Here is a 26,879-nt window from a genome sequence, read left to right as displayed (position 1 = left end):
AACACAGAAAGGAAAAAGGCACTTCTATGTTTTCCAAATTTGCTATAATGAGTATGCTTTACTTTTACAGTCAAGAAAAGTTGACAAAGGTATTTGGAGAATTAGCAGAATCTCTGAATCAATAACCGAAAATCCTGGAACACGTGGACTCTCCACCTCCCAGTTCCCAGGATGGAGTTTATCTTCTCTTTTACTGCCAACTGGAACGGTTTCATTGCATCTGCCCATCTGCCATGTCCCACCTCTGCTGAGAGCCCTGGTTTACCTCCCACGTCCCCAGCGACCCCAGAGCCATCGGCCTCCCTCCTCTCTTAACCCCTAAAACACAGTTAGCACCTCATTATTATCCCAACTGTACTGTCTGCTGCTGCAGCAACTGGATTTATCCTGTCTCGCAGTTCAAGCCAACAAACGCAGCATGAGAATCTAGCTGTGCCTGGTACTCCACTCAGCACTGCAGAAGCTGAAGTGAGTCAACCATTCCTTGCCCTTTAGGAGCTCTAGTGTAGACAGTGGAGGTCTGGGGTGGTCATACATCACCCTGAGGCAAAAATGGAAAGTGGTACGGTAGAAGGGGCAGCCCAGTGCTGTGATGGAAGAATGGATGGATCGGTGGGTGGATAGATTTATGGGCTGGATCAAAAATGGATGGATGGATGGATGGGTGGGTGGTGGGTAACTGGATGGATTTATGGCTTAGATGGATAGGTGGGTGACTGAATAGGTATATAGTATGGACAGATGGGAGGATGGATGGATGGGTGGATGAGTGGGTGGATTAATGGTATGGATGAATAGGTGGATAGATGGGTGAGTGGGTAAGTAGAAGCATGGATGGATTTATGGTCTGGATCAATGGGTGAACAGATGGATGAATGGACAGTTGGATAGACAGTTAGATGGTTGGATGGATGGATGGATGGATAGGTAGATGGGTAGGTGAGTATACGGATGGATGGAGGACAGACAGATGGATGGATAGAGAGATAGGCAGATTAACAGTATGGATGGACACTTGGATGGATGAGTGGATAAAGACAACGGTACACCTTTACCACTTTAAACTGAATTAAAGGCACCCAAGGCCTCATCTCTTGCCACTTTCTCTCTCCTGCCCCCCTACTCATGCTATGTTCCAGTCAAACTAAACCCCGCATTCAAAGACCAAGATCACACAGCGTCAGGCCTTTGCACACTCAGTTTCCTATATTTGGAATCCTCTTGTTCCCTTAACCTCCACTCCTGGTGAATCCCTACTCATCTGTAGACCTCAGCTTAGACAATGTTACCTCTGAGAAAGACGTCCTTAAGCCCCCATGCTGGATCGGCGGCCCTCCTCGGTGCTCACTCTTATAGTATTAGATCGAAACATGTGAAATGCCTGTTGGAACATTTTGGCCCACAAAATGGCAATTTCACATGGTTCAACCAAACAGACCTACCACACACTCCTACGACTGTCCCATCCCACCAGGACGCAGGACTCGAGGGCAGGGGCCTATCCATCCTCTAGTTTCCGGCACTGGCACCGTGATTAACTCAACATGCCTGGCACACCCATAACACAATCAGATGAAGGAGTGAACGAGTGGATCTCAGCTCCTTTCCCCGTCTCCAGCTCTGTGTTCCAACAGGACAGACCAGCTCCCCTGGGAGGAAGAACAGTGGCTGAAGTTTAGGGGGAAAGTTCACATTCCAGCAGGGACCTCGTGGAAAAAAGACACGAAGGGCCCTAGGGAACTGGGGACTTCAGTTTCTTTTCTAGGACAGAGGAATCTCGTTGTCCCTCGACCTCACAAAGCCCCCTCCCCTGACTGTCAACACCTGAGGTCCTCCAGATGAGGCACCCTCGAAGCCTCATGTCTGGGCTGGCTTCCCGGGAGGCAGGGCGCCTCTGAGCAGAGAATCAGCAGGCAAGGGAGACCGGAAGGAGCCCTGTGACTGGGAACTGCGGAAAGGGACAAGCCTAGTGACAGCGGGTGAGGGAGCACAGGAAGATGATGCAGGGTCCTGAGTGACCACCGAGCCAGGATGGCGCTCACGGAGTCGGAGGTCACAGGGCCACACACACCACCACACTACCACACAGAGCCCCAGTGCCATGGCACAGAACCTTTCCCATGTAAAAGTTGTCACATCCGTGGCCCCTCGTTCTTTCCCACCAATCCCCTAAGAGGCCCCAGATGCAAACCTTTCTGCAGCCCCTGGTCCTAAGAATGCCCGGTGCCCTGCTGAGCAGCGTCTGCAGGACGATCTGTGGGCAGGCGCCATTCATGGCATGGACACTGCTCCCTGCACAGAAGGCACAACGCGTGAGCGTTTAGTTCACGGTGGGCATCGAGTAACACACAAGGCACCGGCCCTCAGTGGTGTGCTGTGCTGGGGAAGTCATGCAAACCGGGCTGAACCCGGGACCCCCATTCTCAACCGTGTGGCTCTGGGTGATTTCCTTCATGTTCCTCATTTATAAAATGAACTCACTATCAGCACCTACTTTAAAGGATTAAAACAGACAATGTTTACAGGGCTCTGCCCCAACTTGCTGCGTGACTCTAGGTGAGGTATGTACCGGCCTCAGTTTCCCGACCTGTAAAATGAGTGGATGGGGGTCACTGAGGACAATTTCAGTTCTGAAAATCTACAAGTGCATGTTCCTGTCTTCAAAGGATCGCTGAATGATACATCCGGCCGGTCCCTTCCGGAATTGGTCTTCTTTCTTTTCTTTTCTTTCTTTTGGACCACAAACTTTTTAAATTGACTAAGTCATCCCAGCCAAAAGCAGCCGCCTGCCAGCAGGAATGGCACGCAGGTCCCAGAGCAGCCAACCCACACGTCCTTGGCTCACCTCTCTGCTATCTACACACCTGCCCACCTTCCAACCAACCCAAGTGTTTGAACAAGCCACTCACCCAATTCAAAAGGTGCCTTTTGAGAGAACTGCACCCCCATGCACCCAGCTGCCACTCTACAGAAAACTGTGAGTCCCAATTTTTGTGCATCCTTCCTTATTATCTGTGCATATACAAGCCTAGATTTATGTGTCTTTTTTCTTTTAATAGAGATGGACTCATACGATGAGAAACATTCTTTATCTTGCTTGTCTTTACCTAACATACCTTGGAGATGGATCCATTTCAGTAACACAAAGTCACATAAACCCCATTCTTCGAGCGGCTGCGCTGTGTTCTCTTCTGTAGCCGCACAGTCACTTCTGTAAGCGGCTCTCTTGACGGACATTTGGTGTTTCAATCCTTTGCTCTCCCAGACAGTGCTACACGACTGCTCTTGTACACAGGTGTCTGCACACACGGGAGTGTACCGACGGGAAACATTCCGAGACGCGGAGCTGGCAGGTCAACGAGTACGTGCATTTTAATCTTTTGATAGATCCTGCAAATGCCTCTCCCGGAAGGGCAGTCCACGAGAACGCCCACTTCCCCTCACTCGGCCAGCAGAGCACGTTCTCACGTCTGTTCCTCGTCCACCTGGCCAGGTCACAGGTGGTGCCTCCCGGGGTTCACCTGCATTCCTTTCCTGCGAGTCAGGTTAAAGATCTTCTCACACGTTTGAAGCTATTTCTGTTTTCTTTTCCAGGAACTAGCCAAGTCTTTGGTCCGTTTTTTTGGTTTGGTCCCTGACCTTTTCTTATTGGTTTGTAGGAGTTCTTTGACTATGACAGCATATCCATCCCTTTTCTGACATATATTTTCATATTCTCTTCTTCTGGTGATTGGTTGTTTTGTGGTTTTGTTTTGGCCAGAGGGAAAGTCTCGACTTTTATGGAGTCGGATTTTTTTTCTTTTCTAACTTCTGGGGTTTATGTCATACCGAGAGTGGCCTTCCCATCCCAAGATCATAAAACCCAGTCTCCCATGTTTTCTTCTGGTAGTTTTATGGTTTCATTTTTCATGTTTACGTCTGTGATCCATCTGGAATGCACTCTGGTGCAGGAGTGAGGCAGGAGCCAACCGCCTTCTCCCAGATGGCTTCCTCATTACTCTAGCCCATGTCTGTGACTAATCCTTTCTTTCCCAGCCAATGTGAAATGCCGTCTTTATCAGACCCCACGTGCCCGGGGGTGCCATGCCTTAAAAGTCAGAGAGCAATGGCTACGTGCCCCTTCATGTCCCATATGGAGGAGGTCCTGCTGCTCACCCAGCCCCCCAAGACGTTCTCCTCCCACAGGAGCAGCCCAGAACGGCCAGCGCACGTGCCCATGGTGGAAGCAGCTCATGATGAGACAGCATGTTCCCTCAATGTGTGGTCACTTATGGTATCAAAGAAATGGGAAACGACCCAAGTGCCCAAGAACAGGGGACACTTTAAGTGAATTAGGCTTTTTACAGGGATCGTGGATGGACAGAACGTCTACCTTCTAATGTGAAGTGAGAGAGTCCTAATCTGCCAGGTTGGGACTCCAAGGCCCTCACCTTCAGGGAGGGGGCACTGGTGGAGGACAGGGCCCGGGCTGAGTGGACTGCGCCCCACTATTTCCAGTCAGCCACCATGATGTATTTCCCTCCACCTTTATTCTTGGTACTCAGACCCAGCAGAGTTTGAGTCTGGGGACCATACGTGATTTTTATTTTCTCCTTTATACTTTTGTGTCTTCTCCAAAATGACTATAATGAACATGTATCCTTTTTCAACAAAAAACATATAAATAATTAAAGAAGAAGGAGGAGGAGGAAGATGCTCAAGAAAATGCTCCTTCCCCAAGTGGCTGTGGCCTCCTCAATGGGGTGCAATTCTTCCCTGCTGGGCCCTGGCCAGAGCCCCCGTCACACTCCTCCAGCCGAAGGTCTCTCCTCTGAGCGTCTGCACCGTCTTCCCTCCAATGCCCCGGGCAGCATGAGTTCACCCCTCAACCCCAACTCCACGGCCTGGGGGCCCAGCAGCCTGGCTCCAACACGCCCTTGGAGCCACTGTGCACAAACCGGGAGGGTTCAGGGAGGACATGGAGAGGGACACAGAGCCAGACAGTCAGGGGCCAGCCTGGTCCCAGCTCGGCCCATGCCATCAGCGGGTCTCTTATTGACCTCTGACCCCCAGTGTCCCCAGCACTCAGCAGGCACCACTCTTCCTCCCTCAGGGACTGTCATGAGTAGGGGACAGCACGAGGGGGAAGAGATTGCTGGAACTGGGAAATTCAGGGGCCACCGTGCACTGACTCCAGGACGGGGAGACCGGGTCTGCAAGCCCTCGGAGTCAGCCTGTGTTGGGCAGGGACATCCCCCCTTGTCCCCACGGCCAGGCTGCGTGCCCTGCAAGCAGGGCTGCCTCCAATTCACCTGGCACAGCCGTGTGCAGACAGGAGGTGCTCGGTAAATGCTGAATTGCATCTTAGGAAGGCAGTGTCTTCAACCACCCCCTTGGCAAAGACATGCACAGTGCCTCCAACGTCGCGAGCGCCCACAAGAACATTTGCAGAGTCTAATTCGGAGACAGCATTTCTAGAACATTTCCAATTACGAGCCTAACCGAGCAGGCAGGGCTCACAGCAGGCGTGCGGCGCCCACGGAGGCAATTCAGCTCAGGAGGCAGCGCGGGTCTTCCATTGCCAACAGCTCCGGAGTTTAGAGTTACAGACTTGGGCGCAGAATTTGTGGTCCAGCAAAGACATGATTAACGACAGATCCAGGGCACCGTTTCCCAAGCAGAGCATTTCGTGCGAGTTATCTCCTTCTCATCCAAACTGGCAGTGCCCATAGCTCCCCTCCTCTTCGAGCCGTAAAAGCTGAAGCTGGGAACAAGACAGAGGAGAGGCGAGGGCCGAAGGGTGTGATGAGAGGAGGGTGGAAAACGACCCCAAGAAGCTCTCCAGCGGCCGTCTCCTGCCTGGGCCCTACTTCAGCCCCATCGCCCCAGGAACGTGCATGTCCCCCTCAGCGAGGCTCAAAAGGCCCTGGGCAGGAAGCACTGTGCACCTGGCCAGTATCAGGAAGGATTCGGAGACAGAACCAAGCCTGTCCAGCTGGCACGGGCAGGGTGAAAACAGCTCAGGGCTTCCCAGGGCGCCGGGGAGTCAAAGTGGAAAGGAAGGATCTGGGCAGCAGGACGGAGAGAAAGCAGCGAGTCATCAGAGAAGAATGTGCTAAGTGTTCAGCCTGACATACCCCAGAGATGGGTGGCTGCTCAGAACAGCACAGATGTCAGGGCCATTCCTAGGGGCAGTTATTCACTGGCTGCTTATCCTACTGGAGAAATCAAATCAGGAAATATTTTAATAAATGACTGGAAAGAGACCAGATACCCCTCTTTGGAAGTTTTTTTTTTTTGCCAAGATATTAACCAGGCACCAAAGTTTATGGAGAAAGGCTCATGCTTGGAGCCGAAAGCTTTCCTTGGGGCTTAAATTCAGCACAGGGAGGGGTGGATCACAGAAACCAAGAGGCAGACGCAGTCAGCCTGGGCTCTGCAAGAGCAGCCATCCCAAGGAGGGCGGCTTTGAGCACCCAGCGCTCAGGACGCTGGCGTCCTCGTGCAGGGTGGAAGGCAAGAGGTGGCACCCTGATGCAGCATGAAGGCTCCCGTGACCCGCCAGGACGTCCTGGGGAACAGAGCAGTTCACGGGTCGGGCTTGGAAGTGAAGAAGTGGTCTGAAGATGAGCAGTCAGAAGCTGACGGTATTTAAAGAATTCCAAAACCTGGCTGAAAGAGTTTCTAGAAGTTATTTATAGGGTAAGATGATTGATCCTGGAATTGCAGGACCTGGAAAGATTCATCTGGAGAGATTACAGCCAAGGAGCAAGGTAACAGCTGAGAAAACTACCAAGAAGATGGAGGGGGATGAAAGGTGGCAGGAGGAGGTGGCCTGGGGGCTGCAGAGAGAGGCTCGAGAGTTGCAGACAGCCACGTTCAAATCTCAGGTCTGTCCCGTAGCTGAGTCACCAGGACGAATCCTCACAATACTGACCTCACGGGGCTGCCAGGTGGAGTGAAAATCCTGCGTAGGAAGCATCCAGCACACAGGAGACATTCAGTGCATCAGCCGGCCATGTGCCCAGGGGACCGGAGACACCAGGAAGATGCGTGATCACACCTGCTTAGGTACACGTCACTCACACACACACACACACACACACACACACACACACACACCCTGCTGCTAACTGGTCATTTGCATGGGGACCCCTTGAGAGACTGGGGTGGCTCAGATCGCTATGTGAAGCATGGCAGCACATCGCCGAGTCCAGACTAATGTCAGCATAGGACAACCCAGCAGAGCCCTGAGCCCACAGACTCCACTCCAGCAAACACTGCTGGGCACATTCCCTGCACTGAGCCACCTGCCGATCCAACTCCAGAGCCACCCTGGGCAAATCCTCAGCTTTCTCTCTCCCCCAGCCTCCTCGGGACAGCAAGCCCAGAACACCCACCTCTGCCAGACAGTGAGGTACCCCCCATCCTCCCCCAGAAGAGCCCAGGCCTCCTCACTCCGCCCACCCTGCCTCGGAGAGCCAGCTCAAAACGTGTCGGCCGACACCCTCGGAGTTCACACAGCTCTCTCGGCTCAGCTCCACAACTGTTTACTGAGCCCCTCCCTCCCCCTCCCTCCTCCCTCCCGTGAGATGTGACAAAGACCCCGGGAGACCTCGCCTGCTTCCTGGAGGTCTGACTGTGCCTCCTTAACCTCTTGCCACAAACCTACGAGGAAGACATCATCAGCGCCATTTACACATGAAGAAACTGAGGCACGGAAGAAAGATGACGTTTTTGAGGTCGCACCACAAGAGCATTGCAGCACCAGGGACCCCAGCCAGGCCTAGGTCTTCACTACGTCTAGTGGAGCTGGGGTGCAATACCTCCTCTGGCCTCTAGGGGGACCACTCCCATTCTTAGTCTTGAAATTTGAGGCCTCCGTGTCACACGGTGACCTAGGGTCTGCTTCTCCACTGTTGACTGCAAATTCTGCCTAATGACCTGACCCACAACTAGAAACACCTAAAACCACATAGGCAGGATAAGCCTTACTCCTTTGGTTTCAAAATAAACTGAAATTCCCTAACTTTTCCCAGTAGAATGTGTCTGGGCCGTGCAGTGGGGTAGGTGGGCTACCCAAGTGGCAAAATTTCTGAAGGATCTGACCATTCTCTAGGACTCGTGATCCATTTTAAGGGCAAACCAAGAGAACTCTTTCGAGCCTGCTCCTTGGTGAGCCTGCGGACTCTCCCTGGCTTTCTGGACACATCATGAACATTTTGCTAATAAAATCAAGGGCGGGCTCAGAAATCAGGCCTCTGGGCATTGCTTCTCTCAGGGTTTTTTATTTTTCTTTTCTGAAATGCTGATGGTTTAAAGATGTGGATCATGTCCTGGTCCAGCTGCCCTGACCCAGAAGAGGTTACGGCTAAGCTAAACCAGCTTAACTCTTGGAACGTCTGATGGATTGCTCAACCCCCATCCTGCCCTCAGAGGGGAAGCTGCTTACAGCGTTTCCCACCCTTATCTCTTACAACCTGGGCTTGCTGGCACAGGTCCCCACGTGCCTCTTTCATCGTATGTCAAGTGATGTTAAACAGGCGAGACCTACCTGGCTATAATCCTCTCCCATCTATCACTCTTTCCTTCCTACTAAAACGGAAAAGATGAGTCAGATCAGGGCAGCTCATCCCCTTAAGAGAAACGCTCTGCTCACAGCTGAACACAGGGCTCAAGATCTAATCCTGTAGATCTCATCCCAGAAGCACGAGGAGGACACTGTGGGGTCCAGGACTCAGGGCGGCTCTGGAAAGTGGGCGCTGGATGACAGGGACCACAGGACTGCTTCCTCCTGAAGCTAGGCCCTGCCCCCGCCACCCCCCGGGGCCCGAGGAGACGGAGGGCAGGGAGGTCATAGATGGCAGTCACCAGGTCTCACCAACCTCCTCTGCTCTCAGCCCCCTGCTGCTGGCATGAAGACCCCAGAGATAAAGTAAAAAGTGACCGGGCCTCCGACGGGGCCGAAACCCCGCCTGGCTGTGATGTCTGCTCTCTGCAGGCCCTGACTCTAAGCATCAGGCCTGTTCCCAAGAGGCGGACAAAGTCACATTTCCAGAACTCAAATGCTATTTTAAAGGCTCCAACTCTGCTACTTACTAGCTATGGGGCTTCTGTGGGCCTCAGGTCTCCTGCCTGTAAAACGGGAGTGATGCCTGTTACCTTGGGAAGATGTCATCAGGATAAAACAAAAGTGAACGCACTTCTGATAAGGCATAAAAGGAAGAATCTTACTCTTTACCTCAGAGAAAATTCTCAGGCAAACACTCCTGCCTCCCGTGTCACATGCTCTTTCTACCTTAACTCACACTTCGGTTGTCGGACTCAGGAGGGGCCTCAGAGAGTGTCAGGACCCCAGGGCCGGCTTAGAGCCCAGCTCCCCCTCAGCCCCCAGGCCCAGAGCCTGGCCATCCCTCAGCTGACCTCCACCGGATCACAGAGCGGTAGGTGGCCCGAGAGCCTGCAAGATGGTCAAGCCAACCGCCTGCCCCCTTCTTCCAGCTCTCTAGGGGGCAGAAAACCCTCCATGTGCCTTCCAGCCCTTGGCCGGCAGCCCTCCCCCGAGTCTATAAACCCTGCTCGTGGCCAGGCAGCTGTTTGTAATCGGACAGGCCCTGGCCCCAGGAAGGGTGGAGGGAGCCCGTCCCCGCGGAGGGGCCTGTGGCGCTGCAGGGCGTGTGAGGACAGGCTGGTTCCGACCCGGGGACCCAGTTCAGGCCTGGCTTGCACTGGCCCCGGCACCCTCCTCCCCATGACAGTTCCAGTGGCACTGAAGAGATGGGGAGGCATGAAAAGGAAAAAGAGAGAGCGTCTCCACTTTAGAGTAGCTTCATCTTATTTCTAGTGAGCAAGGAAGCTTTAAGAAGTGCACAAGCCCGTGTGTTGTGCAATAAAGGTTAAACCAGGGGCTCTGGAGTCCGGGTTCCAGCACTTTCTGGTCTGGGTGCCATCTGCCTGCAGCGGAGTAAGCTTCCTGACCTGAGGTCTCTGGCAGATGATGGTCACCAACTCTGCCCTGGACAGAGGAAGCCTGAGACAGAAGCCCTGAGATCCCCCCAGGCGTGAGTCTCAGAACAAATCTGCAAGGCCCAACACCATCCCCAAGACCACTGGGTTCCCTTCCTGGCCGCAGGACACCAGGCACGGCCACCAATGGGCACCGAAACCCGCCCAGGGCCTGACACCAGGGCCTGCTCGCCCCATTTCCCAGCCTGTGACCCCGGGAACCCCACATCCTCTAGGTCTGAGTTTATTCATCTGCAAAACAACCCCATGAGCAGAGGCCAGACCACCGACTCCGTGAGCCCTCCTGGTAGGACACCGATTCCTTCCCCGGGAGCCTGGGCATGCCCACTGTCAGGGCCTCACTCCCAGGCAAAGGAAATGCACCTGCAGCTGTCCCCCGGTGATACACGCAGCGGAAGGTTCCACAGTGCCCCCCTCCCGGGGGCACTCTCTGTAAAAGTCACCCCCACCACCCCTGGACTCGCCCCCCAAGTCACTAGCTGGGCCCTTCGCACTAACCGTTCAGCCTCCTCTGAGCTCCACCGCAGCCCCACCTGAAGGCAGCAGCTACACTCTCTCTACCCCACTTTCAGCCGCTATAGAAACCACAGCTGCCGCCTCCCTGAGCTCCTCCAGTAATAATAACAACCATGTAACACAGCAACAACAACAGATAACAATTATTATTATGTAGTAATAACTACAATGATAAAGATAACGGCAATTGTTATTAACATGGTTCTAGCACCTGCCATCCTGCATCGAGCACCCCGCCGTGGGTGTTACGTCCACAGGTCACCTCCTTTAATCCTCAGAGCTGCCCTTCCAGGTAGCGATCTTCCCTCCAATTTGCAGATAAGATAACTCAGATCAGAGAGGTTAGGTAGAGTGCTCCAGGACACACAGCCAGGGCTCCAGCCCTGCTCTCGCGGCCTCCAAAGCCGCCGTCTTCTTGGCTGTGCAGACGCTTCACTGCGTCCCGTCCTCATCTGCTGAGCTGTCCTTTCAACAGTCACAGGAGTGACTGACCGTGCGCTGGCGAGGGGGGCTGCCCCACGCAGGGAAAGGGAGGGCCAGAAGGAGGAACAGACCTCCTGTCTGCTGTGCCCAGTCTTTCCCAAAGCGCCTTCAACTGGCCACTGGCACCAGGATTCAAGGGACAGGCCCCAGGCTCCACCCAGACCCTGGAACCCAAATCTGTGAGGCGGGCTCTGTGGCGACTGAAGCTCGCTGCGGCGGGGGCCCAGGCCCCACCTTCTGGCTCTCGTCTTCAGGGATCCCTTGCTGAGCCCCCTCAAAGCCCTACCTTGCAGGGAACCGGACCTGCTCGCCGCTTCCTTTGCTCCCAGTCAATCCCAGAAAGCACCAGGCAACCCCAGGCCAGGGTCCCAGACCCAGAGAACTCCAACCCTCCACAGAACGCCGGCAAAGCTGCTGTCTTGGGACCAGCCCTCAGGGCCGGGACATTCCTGGGGGGTGGGGGAGCCCCTGCTACAGCTGAAATGACAGTGCACAGGCAGCCTGGCCCCCAGCACAGGACGCCCCACAGGCCCCTCGTCTCTCTCTGGCCCTCACCCAGAGCCTTCGGGCTGAGCCAAGCCTGGCGACACGTTGTCCTCTCTGCTGCTTGGCCCCGGATAGCCCTCAACAGCAGCCTGGGTCCCCCCAGGGACACGGAGTCGCCCAGCTCCGAGCGGGCGGGGACTCCTCACTGTGGTCAAGCCACGCACTGGCAGTTCACCCGGTGTATCACAGGCCCTCCCAACAGCAGACTGCGGGGGTGTCCTCGCGTCTCAGGAGTGTCCCACTCAGGGGCTGGAGCTGGCGGAAGAGTCTGGAGCCTGCCCCATGAGCCCCGCCCACGTGTTCCTTGGGTCTAAAGAGGCCACAGAAGGATGGTCCCTGAGTTCTCTCCTGTCCACCTTAACAAGCCCCAAGCAGCTTGCATGTGGCATGAGTGAGCTCCTGAAGACCACCAACACGCAGGCCCCGTGCCAAAGTCATGCCTTTAACACAACAGTAATAATGACAGGACCCAGCGCTGTGAGAGCCCAGAGCAATTTACACAGCCTCCCAGCCGGCCTCCGAGACAGGTATTATTTTTATGCCCATTCCACAGATGGGGAAACTGAGGCTCAGAGAGGTGCTCCTAGGTGCCTCTGCACCTGCTCTGAGCCCAGACACACAAGGATGGCTAAGAGGCGAAAGCCCTGCCCTCTCGGCTCCCAGAGAGCTGAGGGCCTGGGAATTGAATCGGCGGCTCTCCACCCTTCCCAGCTCAGAGCACTGAACTTTTCTGAGCTCCATCTCTGTCCCTCAGTGGGGATGCTCATTCTCCCCCGACGCTGACACGTCACAAAGATGGAAGTGCACGCACTTAACGTGCTGGGCAGAGTCTCCAGCTGTGAACACAATGGAGAGCTACATGTGACTTGATGTCAGGGATGTGCTTCAAGGTGATCGGGGTAGAGGGGAGGGGTGGGGGCTGGGTGGCGTGAGGTCAGCCGAGGGCTCATCCTGGTCAAACTCGTGTGGATAGTGGGGACTTGCTGTGCTGCGTTTGACATTTCCCCTAACAACATCAACAGCAATAATAATAACACCCTCAGAGCCAAGCCCATGGTAAACCCCTCCTCTTGAAGCTGGCTTTCCCCACCTCCCAGTCTCCCTGCTCCCTATTCCATTACTGCAGAGAAGAACAGCGTCTTCCGTTGGAGAAGAGTGAGTTCACTCCCTGGGCAGGGGACGAAGACCACAGCATCACTGGTTCTTGAAGGTGGGGCCACCGGAAAGGAAGGGGGAGGATCTGGGGGGCATCTGCCTCTTCCTCTCTTCCCTCCTGGCACTCCTCCCCTTGTGGGTGCCCCACCACCCCGCATCATTTATGCAGAAACACAACCAACTTGGATCAAGGACGCTGAACCTTGAACCTTGGTTTTCAAAGTCTGGTCCCTGGACCCTCAGTGTCAGCATGGTCTGGGAACTCACTAAAAATGCAGTTTCCCGGGCCTACCCCAGGTCCCTGAGTCAGAAACTTGGAGGTGGGGGGAGGGCCCAACAATCTGTGCCTCAGCAAGCCCTCCAGAGAATTCTGATGCATGGGGAAGTTTGAGAACCACTGGTCTACACCATAAAGAAAAACCCAGGACCCAGGCTGAGCAACAGACCCTCCCTCCTATCTAAGTGAGCCACCACCATTATAGGCCAGGGGAGAAGGGCCACGAAGTCTCCTCTTCTCCTCTACCCCAGGCTTCATGAAATCAGCACCACTGACATTTGGGCTGGATAATTCTTTGTGGTGGGGGCTGCCCTGTGCACTGTACGACGTTGGGCAGCATCCCTGGCCTCGAGCCACTGGATGCCAGCAGCACCCCCACCCTCCCAGCTGTGACCATCAAAAAGTGCTCCCAGATATTGCCACGTGACCCCAGAGGCACAGTCGCCCCGGACTGAGAACGCCTGCAGTCTGCCTGTTTCAGGTGAGGGAGGATGATCCTGAGAGAGCACTAGCCTCCCCCCACACTGTTCTCTGCACTTCCTTCCTGCTTTGCCCCGTCTTTTCGTCTCTGCCTTCTCAATGTGGATATCTGTAGTCTTAAAGGTATGAGAAGATGCAGTGTCCCTTTCTCCTTCTCTGCATAAAACCAACTGGGGGGGCCGGCCTGGTGGTGTAGTGGTTACGTGTAAGTTACACGCAACTTCAGCAGCCCGGGGTTCGCAGGTTCCAATCCCAGGCACAGACCTACACACCACTCATCAAGCCATGCTGTGGCGGCATCCCACATACAAAATAGAGGAAGATGGGCACAGATGTTAGCTCAGGGCCAATCTTCCTCAACCAAAAAGAGGAAGATTGGCAACACATGTTAGCTCAGGACCAATCTTCCTCAGAAAAAAAAAAAAAAATCAACTAGGACGCCACGACCCTCTCTACTCAGAAGGAAAGCCACGTCTACACGGAAACCAAGGCAGAGGTGCCCAGGCTACTCACCGTTGGTGGGGGGCCATGTTCCTCTCTCAAAAGCACAAGGACCCTGGCTGCCATGGGATTCTCCCCCAGCAAACAAAAGCCAGAAGCTGCCGAAGCCCCGCTCACCAGGCTTTGCAAATGGCAACTTATATCAGCATATACGACAATGACCTACACCAAAAAGGGGGCGTGCTTCTCACTGGGAGGCGGAGGATGCTGGCACTCCGTGTGCCCGCTGGGCTCGCAGAACCTCCATGTGCACATCTGCAGGATGGGGCCAACCCCACCCAGCCCAGGGCTGCTGTAGGGGTCACGGGGGCTCCACAGGTAACACCCCAGAGCAGCGTCCAGCTAAATATGGAGAACACACGAGAAGGTGCCATCTGCGTCCACCAAGAGACATCTCCCTTCAAACTTGCCCAGGGGAGGCTTGTCCAAAAGCTGCAGGCCCTGGCAAAGCAGGCTGGTCTCTAATTGGCTGGTGCCACAGGCGCCTCCCTCTGATTGGCTGGCACTCCATTGCGACTGGCAGGTGCCTCGCTATGATTGGCTGGTGCCCCACTGCGGCTAACAGCTGCCTCCCTCTGATTGGCTGGTGCCCCATTGCGGCTAACAGATGCCTCCCTCTGATTGGCCGTGGCCGCACCCTATTGGCTGGTTTCACTACTTCCACATGCACAGGATACAATCCCCTGTTCAGGGCTCTGACGCCCGCCCTGCACAGGAAGCTCATGTAGGACAGGATGGCTCCCCTATTGCTCAGCCGTGCACCTGCGGCCCCCTCCCGGCCCAGGTCTGACTCGCGTTAGGGGTCTGCAAACGCTTCAAGCATAGCCACTGTCACTCCCGATTTCTCCACGCAAGGGCCAGCCTCTCCCGCATTCCGTCTGCAGCCACTACAAGGAACTCCACCGTGCTCATCGCTCAGTGCACAGCGCCCCTCTCAGATACCCCGCCAGCAGCAGGGAAGACCATCACTTCCCACCTTCCTTTTAAGTTAAAACGCTCACTCTTTTTCATTGTCGGATCACCATTTTTCCAATGCAGGCGTCAGAGTTTTTATATATTTTTTTTTCCTTCTCCCCAAAGCCCCAGTGCATAGTTGTATCTCCTGGCTGTAAGTCCTTCTAGTTCTTCTACGTGAGCTGCCACCACTGCATGGCAACTGACAGACGGGTGATGCAGTTCCTCGACCAGGAGACGAACGCGGGCCACCAAACCTTAACTACTAGACCATCAAGGCTGGCTCAGAGGTTTTACATTTAAATCACTCCCACTACACACACACATTGTGATGTCATTTTGTGCCATTTATTTAAAAATAAAGAAATCATCAGAATCCCTATTGCCAAGGAAAGACCAGAACAGAAGAGTGGATTCCCCCCAAAGAACACAGGTCTAGGAAACAGAGGATGAAGGCACCCTCCACTTCATGCACAGAGACATCACAGGAAACCGCTGGGCTCCTGCCCCTGGAGGTCTATATAATGAAATCTGGAGAAAGTGGGTCAGACTGTGGTTCCATTTCTTAGGTCTGAGTCACCAAAGAGTGGCGACATTTACTCCTAATGTAGGGTTATTACTTAGGTTGGGAATCTGCCAGAAAAACTACTGGGTGAGTCGAAGCTGATGGGATGACAGCTCAGAATATGTGCCATATATAACACAAAGTGGCCCCCATCACCCACACCAGCACCCACACGCATCCAACTCGCATTCATTCATTTTACAAACTTCCCTCCAGCCTCCTGGGGCCAGCTGGGGCAGAAACAGCGTCTGTGTTGGCAAAGCCTGTGGCTGCAACCACCCCCAGAACACACCCTTCCAGCACAGCAGCCGTCACCCACGGTCATGTCGTGGAGGCAGAAGACCAGAGTCCTTGAGGTGGGATGTGGGCAGGTCCATTGCCATCTCTGGACCCCAATTCCCCCTTGTAAAGTGGGGGTGGCCTGAGGAGGGAGGGGAGGGGCGTGCTGAACACGGCAGGCCCCATGACTGCCCTCCATGCACGGGCTCGGAACCGCAGAAGTCGCAGTGAGTGATCCGAGAAACTCCCCAGGGAACACCTTCTGTGTCACCTTTCTCGTGCTTACCCGGGAGGGAGGCACTGGTGTGCCCGTTCACAGGAGAGAGAGGGAGCGACTCACACAGGGGCTCCCTCTGTGCTTTGCACCTCTTACACAGCGAGCCCTCACAAACATCCTGCAGGAGTTATGTCAGCGCCCCCTTCTTATAGATAGGGAAACTGAGGCATGGGGAGGTTAAATGCACAGTTGGTAGGAGTGCAGCCAGGATCTGAACCCAGGCGGCCCGCCCCTACCGGTCACCCAGGCCCTGGCCTTCATGCTGCGTCCTGTGGGGGGCAGCTCTGCCTGTGAGAAGGGCCAAGCAGCTCCACCTTCAAGATCTCCACATCTCCAGCCAGACCAGAAATCTTAAAACCAACATGTGGCAAAGTGCTGACACCAAATGAGTGGCTTATCGGGGAGAACAGAGAGGGGGAAGCAGAAACTATAATATAACATCATCCTCCTGGGAGTAAAAAAAAGACGCATCAAATTATTGGACCCAGCTGGACCCAGCTTGCCCCACAGCAGGACATCTTGGTTGCCCAGCGGGCTCCGTGGCCACGTTCCATCTCCCCATCTCCCATCCAGCAGGGCGGGTCATGGCAAAGAGAGAAATGGCAACCTGCCCCGAGCTCCCAACGCCCCAGGCCCTGCGTGCAGAAGCGCCTGGGGAGACCGTGTAAACACACGTGCGTGAGCATGGATGTGCACGTGCACGCTGACATACACGTGCCGACCCACAAACACACACACAGACACATCACACACAGACACGCACATCACACACATGCATGTGCTCTAACACACATACAAACACACACACGTGTACAACCCTCAAATGGGCCTGTAAGGCATTTTCATGTATGTTGCCTCATGTGACCTGTACAACGACCCTGTAAGGTGACATAGGAAAGTGGATCCACCAAGCAGATGGGGGGGGCAAAGACAACAAGGGAGCAGCCTAGACTGACTCAGCTTGTGGACGGCAGAGCCCTCGGGGGTCTTACCAGTGACCAGCGCCTCCTCAGACAGACACGCCCCCCTCTACTGCGCGTCTTCTGGAACACCCACATTTACAGAGGGCTGTGGCCACACCGAGCTTCTTCTTTTTGCAAAAACAGCAGTCATAATGAGGTCCTCCACTTATCAGGTGCATACTATCCACCAGGCTTTCCGCAATGCTGTTTCCTCGTACCGCCTCCATCAGTCTTCACAACCACCCCTCAAAGCGAGGAATGCGGTTCTCCCCATTTCCCAGAGAGGAGAGCTGAGGCCCAGCGACTGGCCCCCCCGGCCGACCCCGAGCGTCTCGCAGAGGCAGAAAAACTCAGTTTGCACTGGCCTCCCGACTATCCACGCTGCCCCTGGGTTCAACAATCGGATTGCCAAGGATTGTCCCCTCCCACACCCGACTGCCTGTCACCAAGCACAGGAACCCAAAGTCGTGCCTGGAGGCCCCCACACCCCCTCCATGGCTGCCGGCGTCTGTCAGTCTGTCTGCAGAACCGAGCAGATTACTCTCGCCACACAGCCCGGCCCTCACGTGCGGGGCAGACGCCGGGTTAAAGCCCCCCGCCCCGGTCTCCCACTTGTTCCCCTGGGAGACACCCCTGCTTCTCTCGGCAGCCACTTCTGCTGGCACAGCACTCCCGGGCTAGCGTGCTGCTGGGGACGCCCCGCCAACCAAGTTAATGAGGGGCTTTCCAGCCAAGCAAAGCAGCGCTGGGAGAACACTGGAGCAGAGTTTGGAATGTCCTGCCAGGAAGGAGGGAAGGACCTGCCTAGGAGGCACTTTGGTGCATTTCTGGAATAAAAGGAAGGGAAGAAGAGGAGGGGAAGGCCAAGTTGAGCATCACCTCCTCCAGGAAGCTTCCCCAGATCTCCCCAGTGGAGCCAACCCTCCCAGGTTGGATGCCGGTATGAAAATGAACAGTGTCCACATGTGTGCCTCCCGTCAGACTGCGAGCGCCTGGAAGGAGAACCCGCCACGTTCACCTCTGTCTTTCCACGATCCTCCAGGCCCCCGGGTGCAAAGGCAAAGCCTTCAGAGGCCACAGGTCACACAGAGGAGTGAAGTGGCTGATAAAGAAAAGGGGTGGTGGGGATGCAGGCACAGGAATAAAAATAGGAGGGAAGGAGGGAGAGATCAGAGATGGAGGGAGGGAGGAGGGAGAGAGGGAGAGGCGGGGGAGGAGGAGAGAGGGCAGAGGGAGGGAGGAGGGGGAGGAGGGAGGAGGGGGAGGAAGGAAGGAACAAAGGAAGGAAGGAAGGAAGGAAGACAGGGAAACACTGTGTTGGCCAAATGCAACACCTCCCTGATCCCAGGCCGGGATGCAGCTCAGGGCACTGGGCCTCTCCCACAGGAGAGATGATCAAGGGATGTGAAACGAAAAGGTGGAACTCCAATAAGTCAAGGGCAGGAGGGAGGGAGAAGCTCACTCAGGGCCCAGGCACAAAGGCCAGACAGACTCAGAATCTGGGGTCCCTGCTCCCCACTTCCTGGGCCTCTCCAAGCATCTCCTCCTCCGAGGCCTATGTGAGGGTCCAATGAGATGACACGGGCACAGGGCTTAGCACGGGCCAGGGGAGTGCCAGCAAATCCATTACAACTGTCACTACCGGTGATGGTCTCCCGGGGCGCAGGTACCCTGCCCTGCTCCTTCCAGCAAACCCAGGGCTCCACTGGGCATAGCAACAGTCCCTCGGGGGTGGAGGTGACTCATCCTTCACCCTCCAGGGGCTTGGCGCTGGTCAGTCCTCTCACTGTCTCTGTTATTAAGTGGGGGGTGGGGGGCAGTGGGCATCTGTTCCCCACACCCCAGCTCCACCCAGCAATGTCTGTGACCCAGGGAGGAGGCAGGGCCAGGAGACTGGGCCAGACAGCCAGAAGGCAGGGGTGGGGCAGGCAGGCATCAGCTGTGCTCGGCTGAGGGCGTGGCCCTGGTCAGAGTCCAGAAATATCTGAAGGGTGGGGTAATGGGGCAGGCTCTGGCTGGCACCCCAGGAATAGGCCTGGAGCGACATCCTTGGAGAAGGCACTTGTGCTTCGGCACCAGGAAGAAACTGCTGCCCACGGCCACTGCCGGGTGGTCACGGCAGTGCCCAGCAGCTCCAACCCCTCGGGCCACTGAGATCTAGACCAGATGAGGGAGAGGGCTTCAGGGAAGGAGCCCAGCTTCTGAACTCCTCCCACGACTGTTCTTTTATGGGGAGGAGGAGGAAGAGGGGAAGAGGATGGAAAAGGATGTCTTCCCAGCCAACTTGATTGAGTCAGAGGAAATTTAACCATTTGGTATCTGTCAAGTGCCACAAAACTTGGAGAGCTCTTCCCACAAATTATTGCAAAAAGCAGTCACGTGACGGGAGCCGACCAATGACGTGCCGAGGAGATGACCTCAATTTCCAAATATTGGGGTCATGTTTCATTTCACAGACTCTCCTTCGCCCGTTACGACGTTAAACGGCCCCAAATGCAACCTTACTTTTCGTTCCCTCACACACTTGGCCAAGGGGAAGGTAGGAGAAAAAGCCATGTTCGGAGGAAACTCAGGAAACATCTGGTGGATCCCAAAATGGAGAGAAGAACAGGCGCTTGCTGAGGGGCCTCCGCTGCCCCTCGAGTGGACAGCCGCCCCTCTGGCCATGCACCGAGGATGACTTCAAAACGGTCCCACCCTGGGGGGTGGAGAGAGGTCTGTGCAGCCCGCCCAGAGAAGTGGCTTCTTCACCCGCTTCTAACGTCTTCTTGACAAAAGCAAAACATCCAGCTCCACAGCCACGGTCCAGGCAGCCACCCCGTGCCAACTCCAGGCTGCTACTTCCAAGGGGCCGCCCCTCAGTTCAGAAAGGAAATCGGAGAGGGAAGGGGGCGACAGGCGGCGGGGAGATGGGGAGACGAGCAAACAGCCAACTCCAAACCCGGGTGAACACAGGCTCTGCGTGCTGCCCAGCCAGCACCCAGCCCCAGCTTTCTGGGGTGGCGACTCCCCTGAAGGATTCCACGCTGAGTTCCTGCAGGAAAGCCCAGCAGAGGATCTGGGACAGAGCCAAGTCCCTGGGCAACCACGGGGACCCCTGACCACATCTCCCACCCTGAGCCACACCACTTTCCTGGTGACCGCTACTGTCCCCCATCTTCAAATGACCCAGGGAGAAACACAAAGCCAGTTATCCCAGGGTCACAGGCACGTTGGTGGCAGCCAGGGGATAAGACCCCAGGTCCCAGGGGCCAGCCCAGGCTCTCCTCCCCTCCCCTGACCCCCTGACAGCTCGCTGGACACTCTTGACTCCTGTTCACCCTCTCTGGCCCACCAAGCACTCACTGTGCCAGGAAAAGGGGAAAGAATATCTTAATTGGCAAGTGGAACATGGAAAGTGCTTCTTCCCACATGTCTTCAAATTATGAAGCAGAGCAGCGGCAGAGAGGAGCCTTCTCACGGGACGGCTCGCTGGTCCAGCAGGCCACTGAGCCCCCTGCTCCAACTCTCTGCAGTCACTTCCCCTGACCTTGCACCAGCGGCTCTGAGCCTGGTCTCCCCCATCTCCCCGCCTGTTAATAGGGCCTCTGGGGACTTTCCAGGGCCTCGGGCTCCGATGTCTGAGGGTGTGTGAAGACCCATCCCAAGGGTACCACCAAAGGTGACACTTAAAAAGCCACTGTCCCATCAGGAAGCTGAGTCCGAGCTGTAGGAATCCAGGCAGGCATAGGGGAGGGCCGGCCTGGCAGAGCCCGCCCACAGGCGAGGGCTCCTTCTAAGGGCAGACCTCTGGCAGAAGGAGTCCCACATCTGTGCGTCATGTGAACCGCTCACAGCCCGGACTTCAAGACCATCTCCTGGCTCCACTCCAAAAATCCCATCTCCGGATTGCAAACCCAAGAAAAACTGCCTCCCAGGGGCGTCAGGAGGTTTGGGGTGGGATTAGGAGCACCGCTGGTCTATCACTCTCCGCGGCTCCCCAGTATCACTGAGCACTTAAGTGGCCAGGACTGCAAGAAATTCTGTTCCCTGGGAAAGCAGGGAGCCAATGCGGTCTAGAGGCAGAGAGAGAGGGCGCCTGGGGGGAGGTCCTGGGCTGGGGGCTCAAGCATTTGGGACTCCCCCCAGCGGCCCCCAACCCCAGGAGCCCCGGCTGGAATTGACCGACTGTGACTCTAGGGGGCGACCCTTCCCGGTTTTGAGGAAAGGAAGTTCTGCTGAGGGCTGTGGGCCAGAGCTGGGCGCTTGTGATGGGGGGCAGAGAACGCAAAGTTTGGGGACCAAAGTTTGCCCACCTCGTGGACAACCCCTCCGGCTGATCCAACACGCAGTCCCCACCTGGCCGCTCCGTTTGGCCTGCAGGGTATTGTGTTGGCGCGTCTCCCTCTCCAGGGCCCCCAACTAATGGCATTCAGAATCTCGGCCCGTGCATTCCAGAGCCGAGAGGGGAACGTTGTGCAGGCGCAGAGGCGGCCGGCGCGGCGCCCGGGATGACAGCCGCGCCCGGCCCCGCGCCCCGCGCCCCGCGCCCCAGCGCCCTTACCTGCGCGGCTCGGAGGCGGCGCCCACAGCAGCAGCAGCAGCAGCAGCAGCAGCGGGGACAGCAGCGGGGCGCCCGGGCGGAACGGGCTGCGCGCTTTCCAGCGGGTGTGGACGTCCATGCCGGCGGGGCGCGGGTCGGGGCGCGCGGGGACGCACGGGGGCGCGGGGCACGGCCGGGGCAGCGGACTCGGCGGGGACGGCACCACTTCAGGAAGTCATGGGGAGCAGGCGCCGGCCCGTTCTCTTTGTGGCGGTGGCTCTCTGGCAGGGGTCGGCTGGCGCGCTCGCCCACGGGCGGGAGGGCTCTACCTTGGCCCGCGGGGCGGCCGGGACCCCGCTCGGCTCGCTCGCCCTCGCCTCCTCCAACTCCTCCAACTCCTTCTCGCCTCCTCCTCGCCGCCGCCGCCCCGCGACCTGCTCCCCGTGGGCGCTCCGCTCGAGTGAGGTCCTGCGCCAGCCGCGGGGACGAGGAGTGCGGACCTCGCCTTGGGCGCCGTGCACTTTTTCCCCCCGTTCCTCCCTCCCTCTCTCCTGGAAGGCACCCGCAGAAGCTGTCGATCCCCAATGCCCGCAGCAAATCAGAGCCCGGCGCTGGGCTCGGCCGGGCCGGCCCCCGCCTCCCACTGGGCGCCGCGGGCGAGGGGGTGGGGACAGCCGGCGAGTCGCGGCGGCGGAGGGGCAGGCCCGGGGCGGGAGCGGACGTGGGGCGGGGGCGGTGCCCCGGTTCTTTGGAGCGCGCGCGCGCGGCGGGCGAGGGGGGCTGCCTCGGAGCCCCGCGGCCCACCCTGGCCCCCTACTCGCCTCGGCTCCTAGCCGAGCCCCAGGAACCAGTGTGGAGAGGCCCCGAGTTGGATCACTTTGGGTTAAAAAAAATAAGTTGCATCTCACCCCGCCTAACTTTTTCTTGTACGTGGAGGAGTTCGGAGCTCTTCTGGGTGGAGACTGAACTTCCAATCCAGCCAGATCGGGGGCGCCCAAGACTGTGGCCGACATGTCAACCTGGACAGAGGACTCTCCCTCCCCCTTCCCCCTAATGCGAATCGGCGCCCAAGTTAGCGTCTAACTTCCCGGGAGGTCCCCAAATGAGCTCGGATGGTGCACATCTGGGATATTAATCAGGCGAAGTTGGCCCGGACCCCCGCCCCCCCCCCCCACCGTCCTCCTCACTCTGCCTTCTCCCTGGTGACCCCTCTGCAACAAAAGGAAACCAAGACATCCCTTTGGGAGTTGACAGCCGGCAAGGGAGTGAGGGGTTGGGACCTGCTGCCCTGGGGCTGCCCTGGCCCTGCCTTCCTGCATTCACTTCTTTAAGTTCTGTGAGGTCTCCCTCCCGCAGGAGGCCTGCGAGGCTGGGGTGGGAGGTGGGAGCCCCTTCCATCAGGCTCCCCAGGCCCAGAAAGCCTCCCCACACAGCCTGCTGAAGCCTGCTCGGACCCTTTCTCCGACAGCTGCAGGGCTGGTTTTTAAAAAGAGAAGGAGTGGAGGTGAATTAAGAGGGCTTTTCAAACCCTGAGCCATCCCATCCCCTCTAAACAAACAATTCAGCAGTGACCTTAGGCTGGGACACCCCCCAGCTCCCTGTCTCCAGTTACACCTCCAGACTGGGCGTGAAATTCCCCAAATGCTCTTTAATTCCCATCTTTCTGGAAACAGGACAACAGGAGCAGAGGGGAGGCCGTCAGAGGCTAGCTTTTCCCAGTGGTGAGTTGGGTGGTGGGTGGCTGGTGCTAACTTCAGGGTTAGGTTTCGTACCTGCCACAGACAGTCTTTAGGTAGCAAGTACTGCACAGAAATAGAAGGAGATAGGCTGCACACGCAGACGTGGAGAGATGTTTGAGATGCATTAGGTAAAGCAAAATGTTATTTCAGGTATATATATATATATACACACACACACATACGTTATATACGTGATCAGGGGAAATCTGTGTGTGTGTGAGTTGTGTGCATGTATGTGCATGTGTGAGTTGTGTGCATGTGTGTGCTTGTGTGAGTTGTGTGTGTGTTGGTTAAGCTACAGCCGCTGATCCTGTACTTTCCTATGCAACTTAATGAGAGACAAATTCCATCTGACCGTCCCCGAACCACCAGCCCAGCCCCAGCCCCACCTGGCCCCTGGAGTGCCCCCAGCAGTGGGAAGGCCAGCTTCTCCCCATGACTTGGGGTGCTGACACAGTTTAGTGGCCCGGGTATCAGAAGATAGTGCAGACTTTTGGGGTTCCAGCTTTTTTCCCCAAGGACATGTGGGGCACCTTCTCTGACATTCATAGGTGCCTCTGTGCCAGTCAGCCAGCCCTCCTGACACCTGGAACGCAGAACAGCCGTCTGAGCTGGTCCCTCAAGAGCTGAAAGTCAAGCGACCACCCCAAGGTCCCGCGGAGAGCTGACCCCTCAGTAACGAGAAGAAGCTTGCACCTCACGGCTGCCAGCAGGCAGGGCAGATGCATTTTATCCTCTCCAGGAGGGCAAGGGGGCGATGGCTTGCCCAAGCTGACAGGCATGGGTCTCCACCCCATCCAAGCCTGGAGGTGAGTGTGGAGGCAAATTTCTATCCCACCTGGAAACTCAGAGAAAAGTACCCACACTGGGTGACCTGACCTGTCAGCCCAGGACTGCAGGAGAACAACCGTGACCCTCCAGGTGACGATTAGAAGCCCAGCGTGCTTGGCCATGTGAACCCCCTGTAAGTCCAGACTTGTGTCGGGTCACACACAGCACTAGGAATACCAGCACTTCTCCCCGTTACAGAGCAGGAAATTGAGGGTTGAGAGGGTAAGGAGTTCACCCACAGGACCAGCTGTCCGTGATGGAGACAGAATTTGGCCCAGGTTTGCCATCAGGCGGGAAAGAGGCTGATCACCGTGCCCAGGTTCGTGCAACAATGGCTGCTGGTGCTTGATCCTAAACTCAGCACCCCCACCCTCGCGCGCCTGATGGAAAGGGAGGGTCCTTTGAAAACTGTTCATTGAGCACTTATTCTGCCAGTGCGGCTCTCGCGCCTCTGGGGAGTCTGCAGGGAGCAAGACCCCTCGGGTGCCCTCCGCACTGACCTTAAATGCTGTGTAATGACTCCAGCACCTGTGTGGGCCGCTACGTGCACTGTCCTCAGCTTCTGTAATTAATTCTAAGTTCGGTGCATACACCTCCACACGTGGCACCCCGCTGCGGGAGGGACTAACCACGGTCCAAGGCTCTGTGCACCCCTGGTCCACTGTAAGCACCACCGCCCATGGCTGTGTGTTTCCCACGGTGCCCAGCAGAGAGAGGGGCAGGCCGGGTGTGCCCCGAGCTCTGCACCAGGGATCCGACGGCCCGCTTCTCCTTCCACTGCTGTAAGAGCTTCTCATTGATTTCTTAAGTGGCAGAGTCGTGGTTCTCCACAGAGCGTCCATGACGAGCGTCGAGTGCTGCCCTCTCATGAGGCCAACCCGTTCCCCAGGCGAAGCCCTCCGGGGCAGCCATGTTCCTTCTCTGCGTCCCCCTCTCACAGGTGGAAGCTCACAGCCCATGGAGAAGGCGGAGGAACCCAGGCATCTTCTTGCCTTCCGAGAGTTCACGGTCCATGGGGTACCAAGGTGGGCCCAGAAAGGACTGGGTGAGCTGCCACCCAGCAGAGGAGTGGCTGGAGCTGCCCGCACACTCACCCACATGAGCGGGGGTGCCTTGGGGTCTGAGTGTCCTTCAGCTGCCTGAGAAGGATGCTCCGATCCTGCATCTCACACCTGTGGCCCCAGCTGTGTCCTGCAGTTGGGCCCAGGCCAACGCCAGAGTCACAGACTTGGCTAGAACCTCTGCGGCAGCAGTCCCCAGCTGGGGACCTTGGGCAAGCGAGTTCTCCCCTCCAATCTTCAGCTTTGTCCTCTGTGAAGAGGGGATGAGGACTCCCACCGCCGGGATCCCGTGGAGCTTAGATGAGAAGTTAGGCCAGGGAGGCCTGGCCCACGCTGGGTGAGGGAGAGACCAATGCCCCTCCCTCCCCGCTCCCTGTGTCCTGCAGCTGGGCGTCTTCCTCCAGACCCCTCCAAGCCTGTGCCCTCCCTTCAGGGCTTCACCCTGCTTACCTGAGTCACCTTCTTCAATCAAGCAACCACCCTCCTTTGAGGTAGGATCATGGAGGCTCAGAGAGGTCCAACAGCAGCATGTGGCCACCCCAGACTTAACTCAGGCCTTCCTGCCTTGGCCCTCAGCCCCCGTGTGACCCTGTCATCCAGGAGGAGGGAGACAGTTGTCCGAGGGCTGGCCACTGGCTGACAGAAGCACGCTGCTGGCTCCAGGAGCCCCCGTCTCTGCCCACGCTGCCCCTGGCTCACCTTCAGACCCTTGGCCCCGCCCACTGCCCCAGCCAGCTGTGGCTCTCAGCACATCTGAGGAACCGCCCTGCCCACAGAGCCAGCAGGGCCCTCCCTCCATACTAGGTGGGGGGATGGGGGGCTATTAATCCCAGAGGAACCTCTGAGCACTTACTAGGGAAAATGGACCACTTTAAAGGCGTAGGACAAAGCATGTCCTTCACTACCCTGTCTTCGAAGCATTCTTCATTCAACTTTGACACAGCAGAGGAGGGCAGGAGGGAGGGCTTGGTGGACCAGCCAAGGGGCCGAGGGCAGCTCCTGAGATGGCCTGGCTTCCTGGGCTATCGGTTTGCTCAGGCCACCGCAAAGCACCACAGGCTGAAGGCTTCACAACAGAAGCGTCTTCTCTCGCACTCTCGAGGCTGGACGGCGGAGATCAAGGTGTGGGCGGGGCTGGTTCTTCTGAGGCCTCTCTCCTAGACCGCCCCGTCTCCTCCCTGTGTCCTCACAGGGTCGTCCCTCTGCATGTCTGTGTCCTAGTCTCCTCTTCTTATGAGAACACAAGTCATATGGGACGAGTCCACCCTAAAATGAAGATGGCTTCATTTTAACTTAATCACCTCTTTAAAGACCCTGTCACCAAAGAGTCTCATTCTGAGGTGCTTGGGGTTAAGGTTTCAACATATGAATTTGGGGAGACACAAGTCGGCCCATAACACCTTGGTAATCTCAATACATGGTCCTTTTGGAGAAATCCAGGGGTTGGGGCCCTCTGTTTTCCAGAACATGTTCTGAGGCCCATGGGAGTGGGGGCCGGGACCCTGTCCGACGGGAGGGACCTCTCATAGTGTCCCACTATGGCTGCTCATCCAGCCCTGCTGATAACCTCGCTTCTTCCTTTCTGTGAATGAGTGCCCCCTGGCTGGCGTCAGGGGTGCCCCGATTGAGATGCCCAGGGGGTGCAGGGGAATGTGGCACCGTCTTTTTGGCAAGTGTGCACACATCCATGTGGGTGGGAGCTGGTCCTCAAACACCGTGTGGTCAT

The 26,879-nt window shown here is 56.7% G+C and overlaps 1 protein-coding gene across 3 annotated transcripts in view; it reads right to left on the bottom strand.

The window, feature by feature from the left end:
- The window catches only part of COL5A1 (collagen type V alpha 1 chain), a 171,967-nt gene extending 149,925 nt beyond the window's left edge, over positions 1–22,042 (bottom strand). For all 3 annotated transcript variants that reach the window (XM_058524443.1, XM_058524444.1, XM_058524445.1), the window contains exon 1: positions 21,544–22,042. In XM_058524443.1, the coding sequence (XP_058380426.1) occupies positions 21,544–21,661 (118 nt within the window). In that variant the 5' untranslated portion in view covers positions 21,662–22,042. The remainder of the gene's footprint in view (positions 1–21,543) is intronic.
- Positions 22,043–26,879: the final 4,837 nt, after the last annotated feature.

Source organism: Diceros bicornis, chromosome 28 (genome assembly GCF_020826845.1).
Source record: "Diceros bicornis minor isolate mBicDic1 chromosome 28, mDicBic1.mat.cur, whole genome shotgun sequence".
Taxonomy (NCBI): Eukaryota; Metazoa; Chordata; class Mammalia; order Perissodactyla; family Rhinocerotidae; genus Diceros; species Diceros bicornis.
This window is presented reverse-complemented; position numbering and strand designations above follow the sequence as displayed.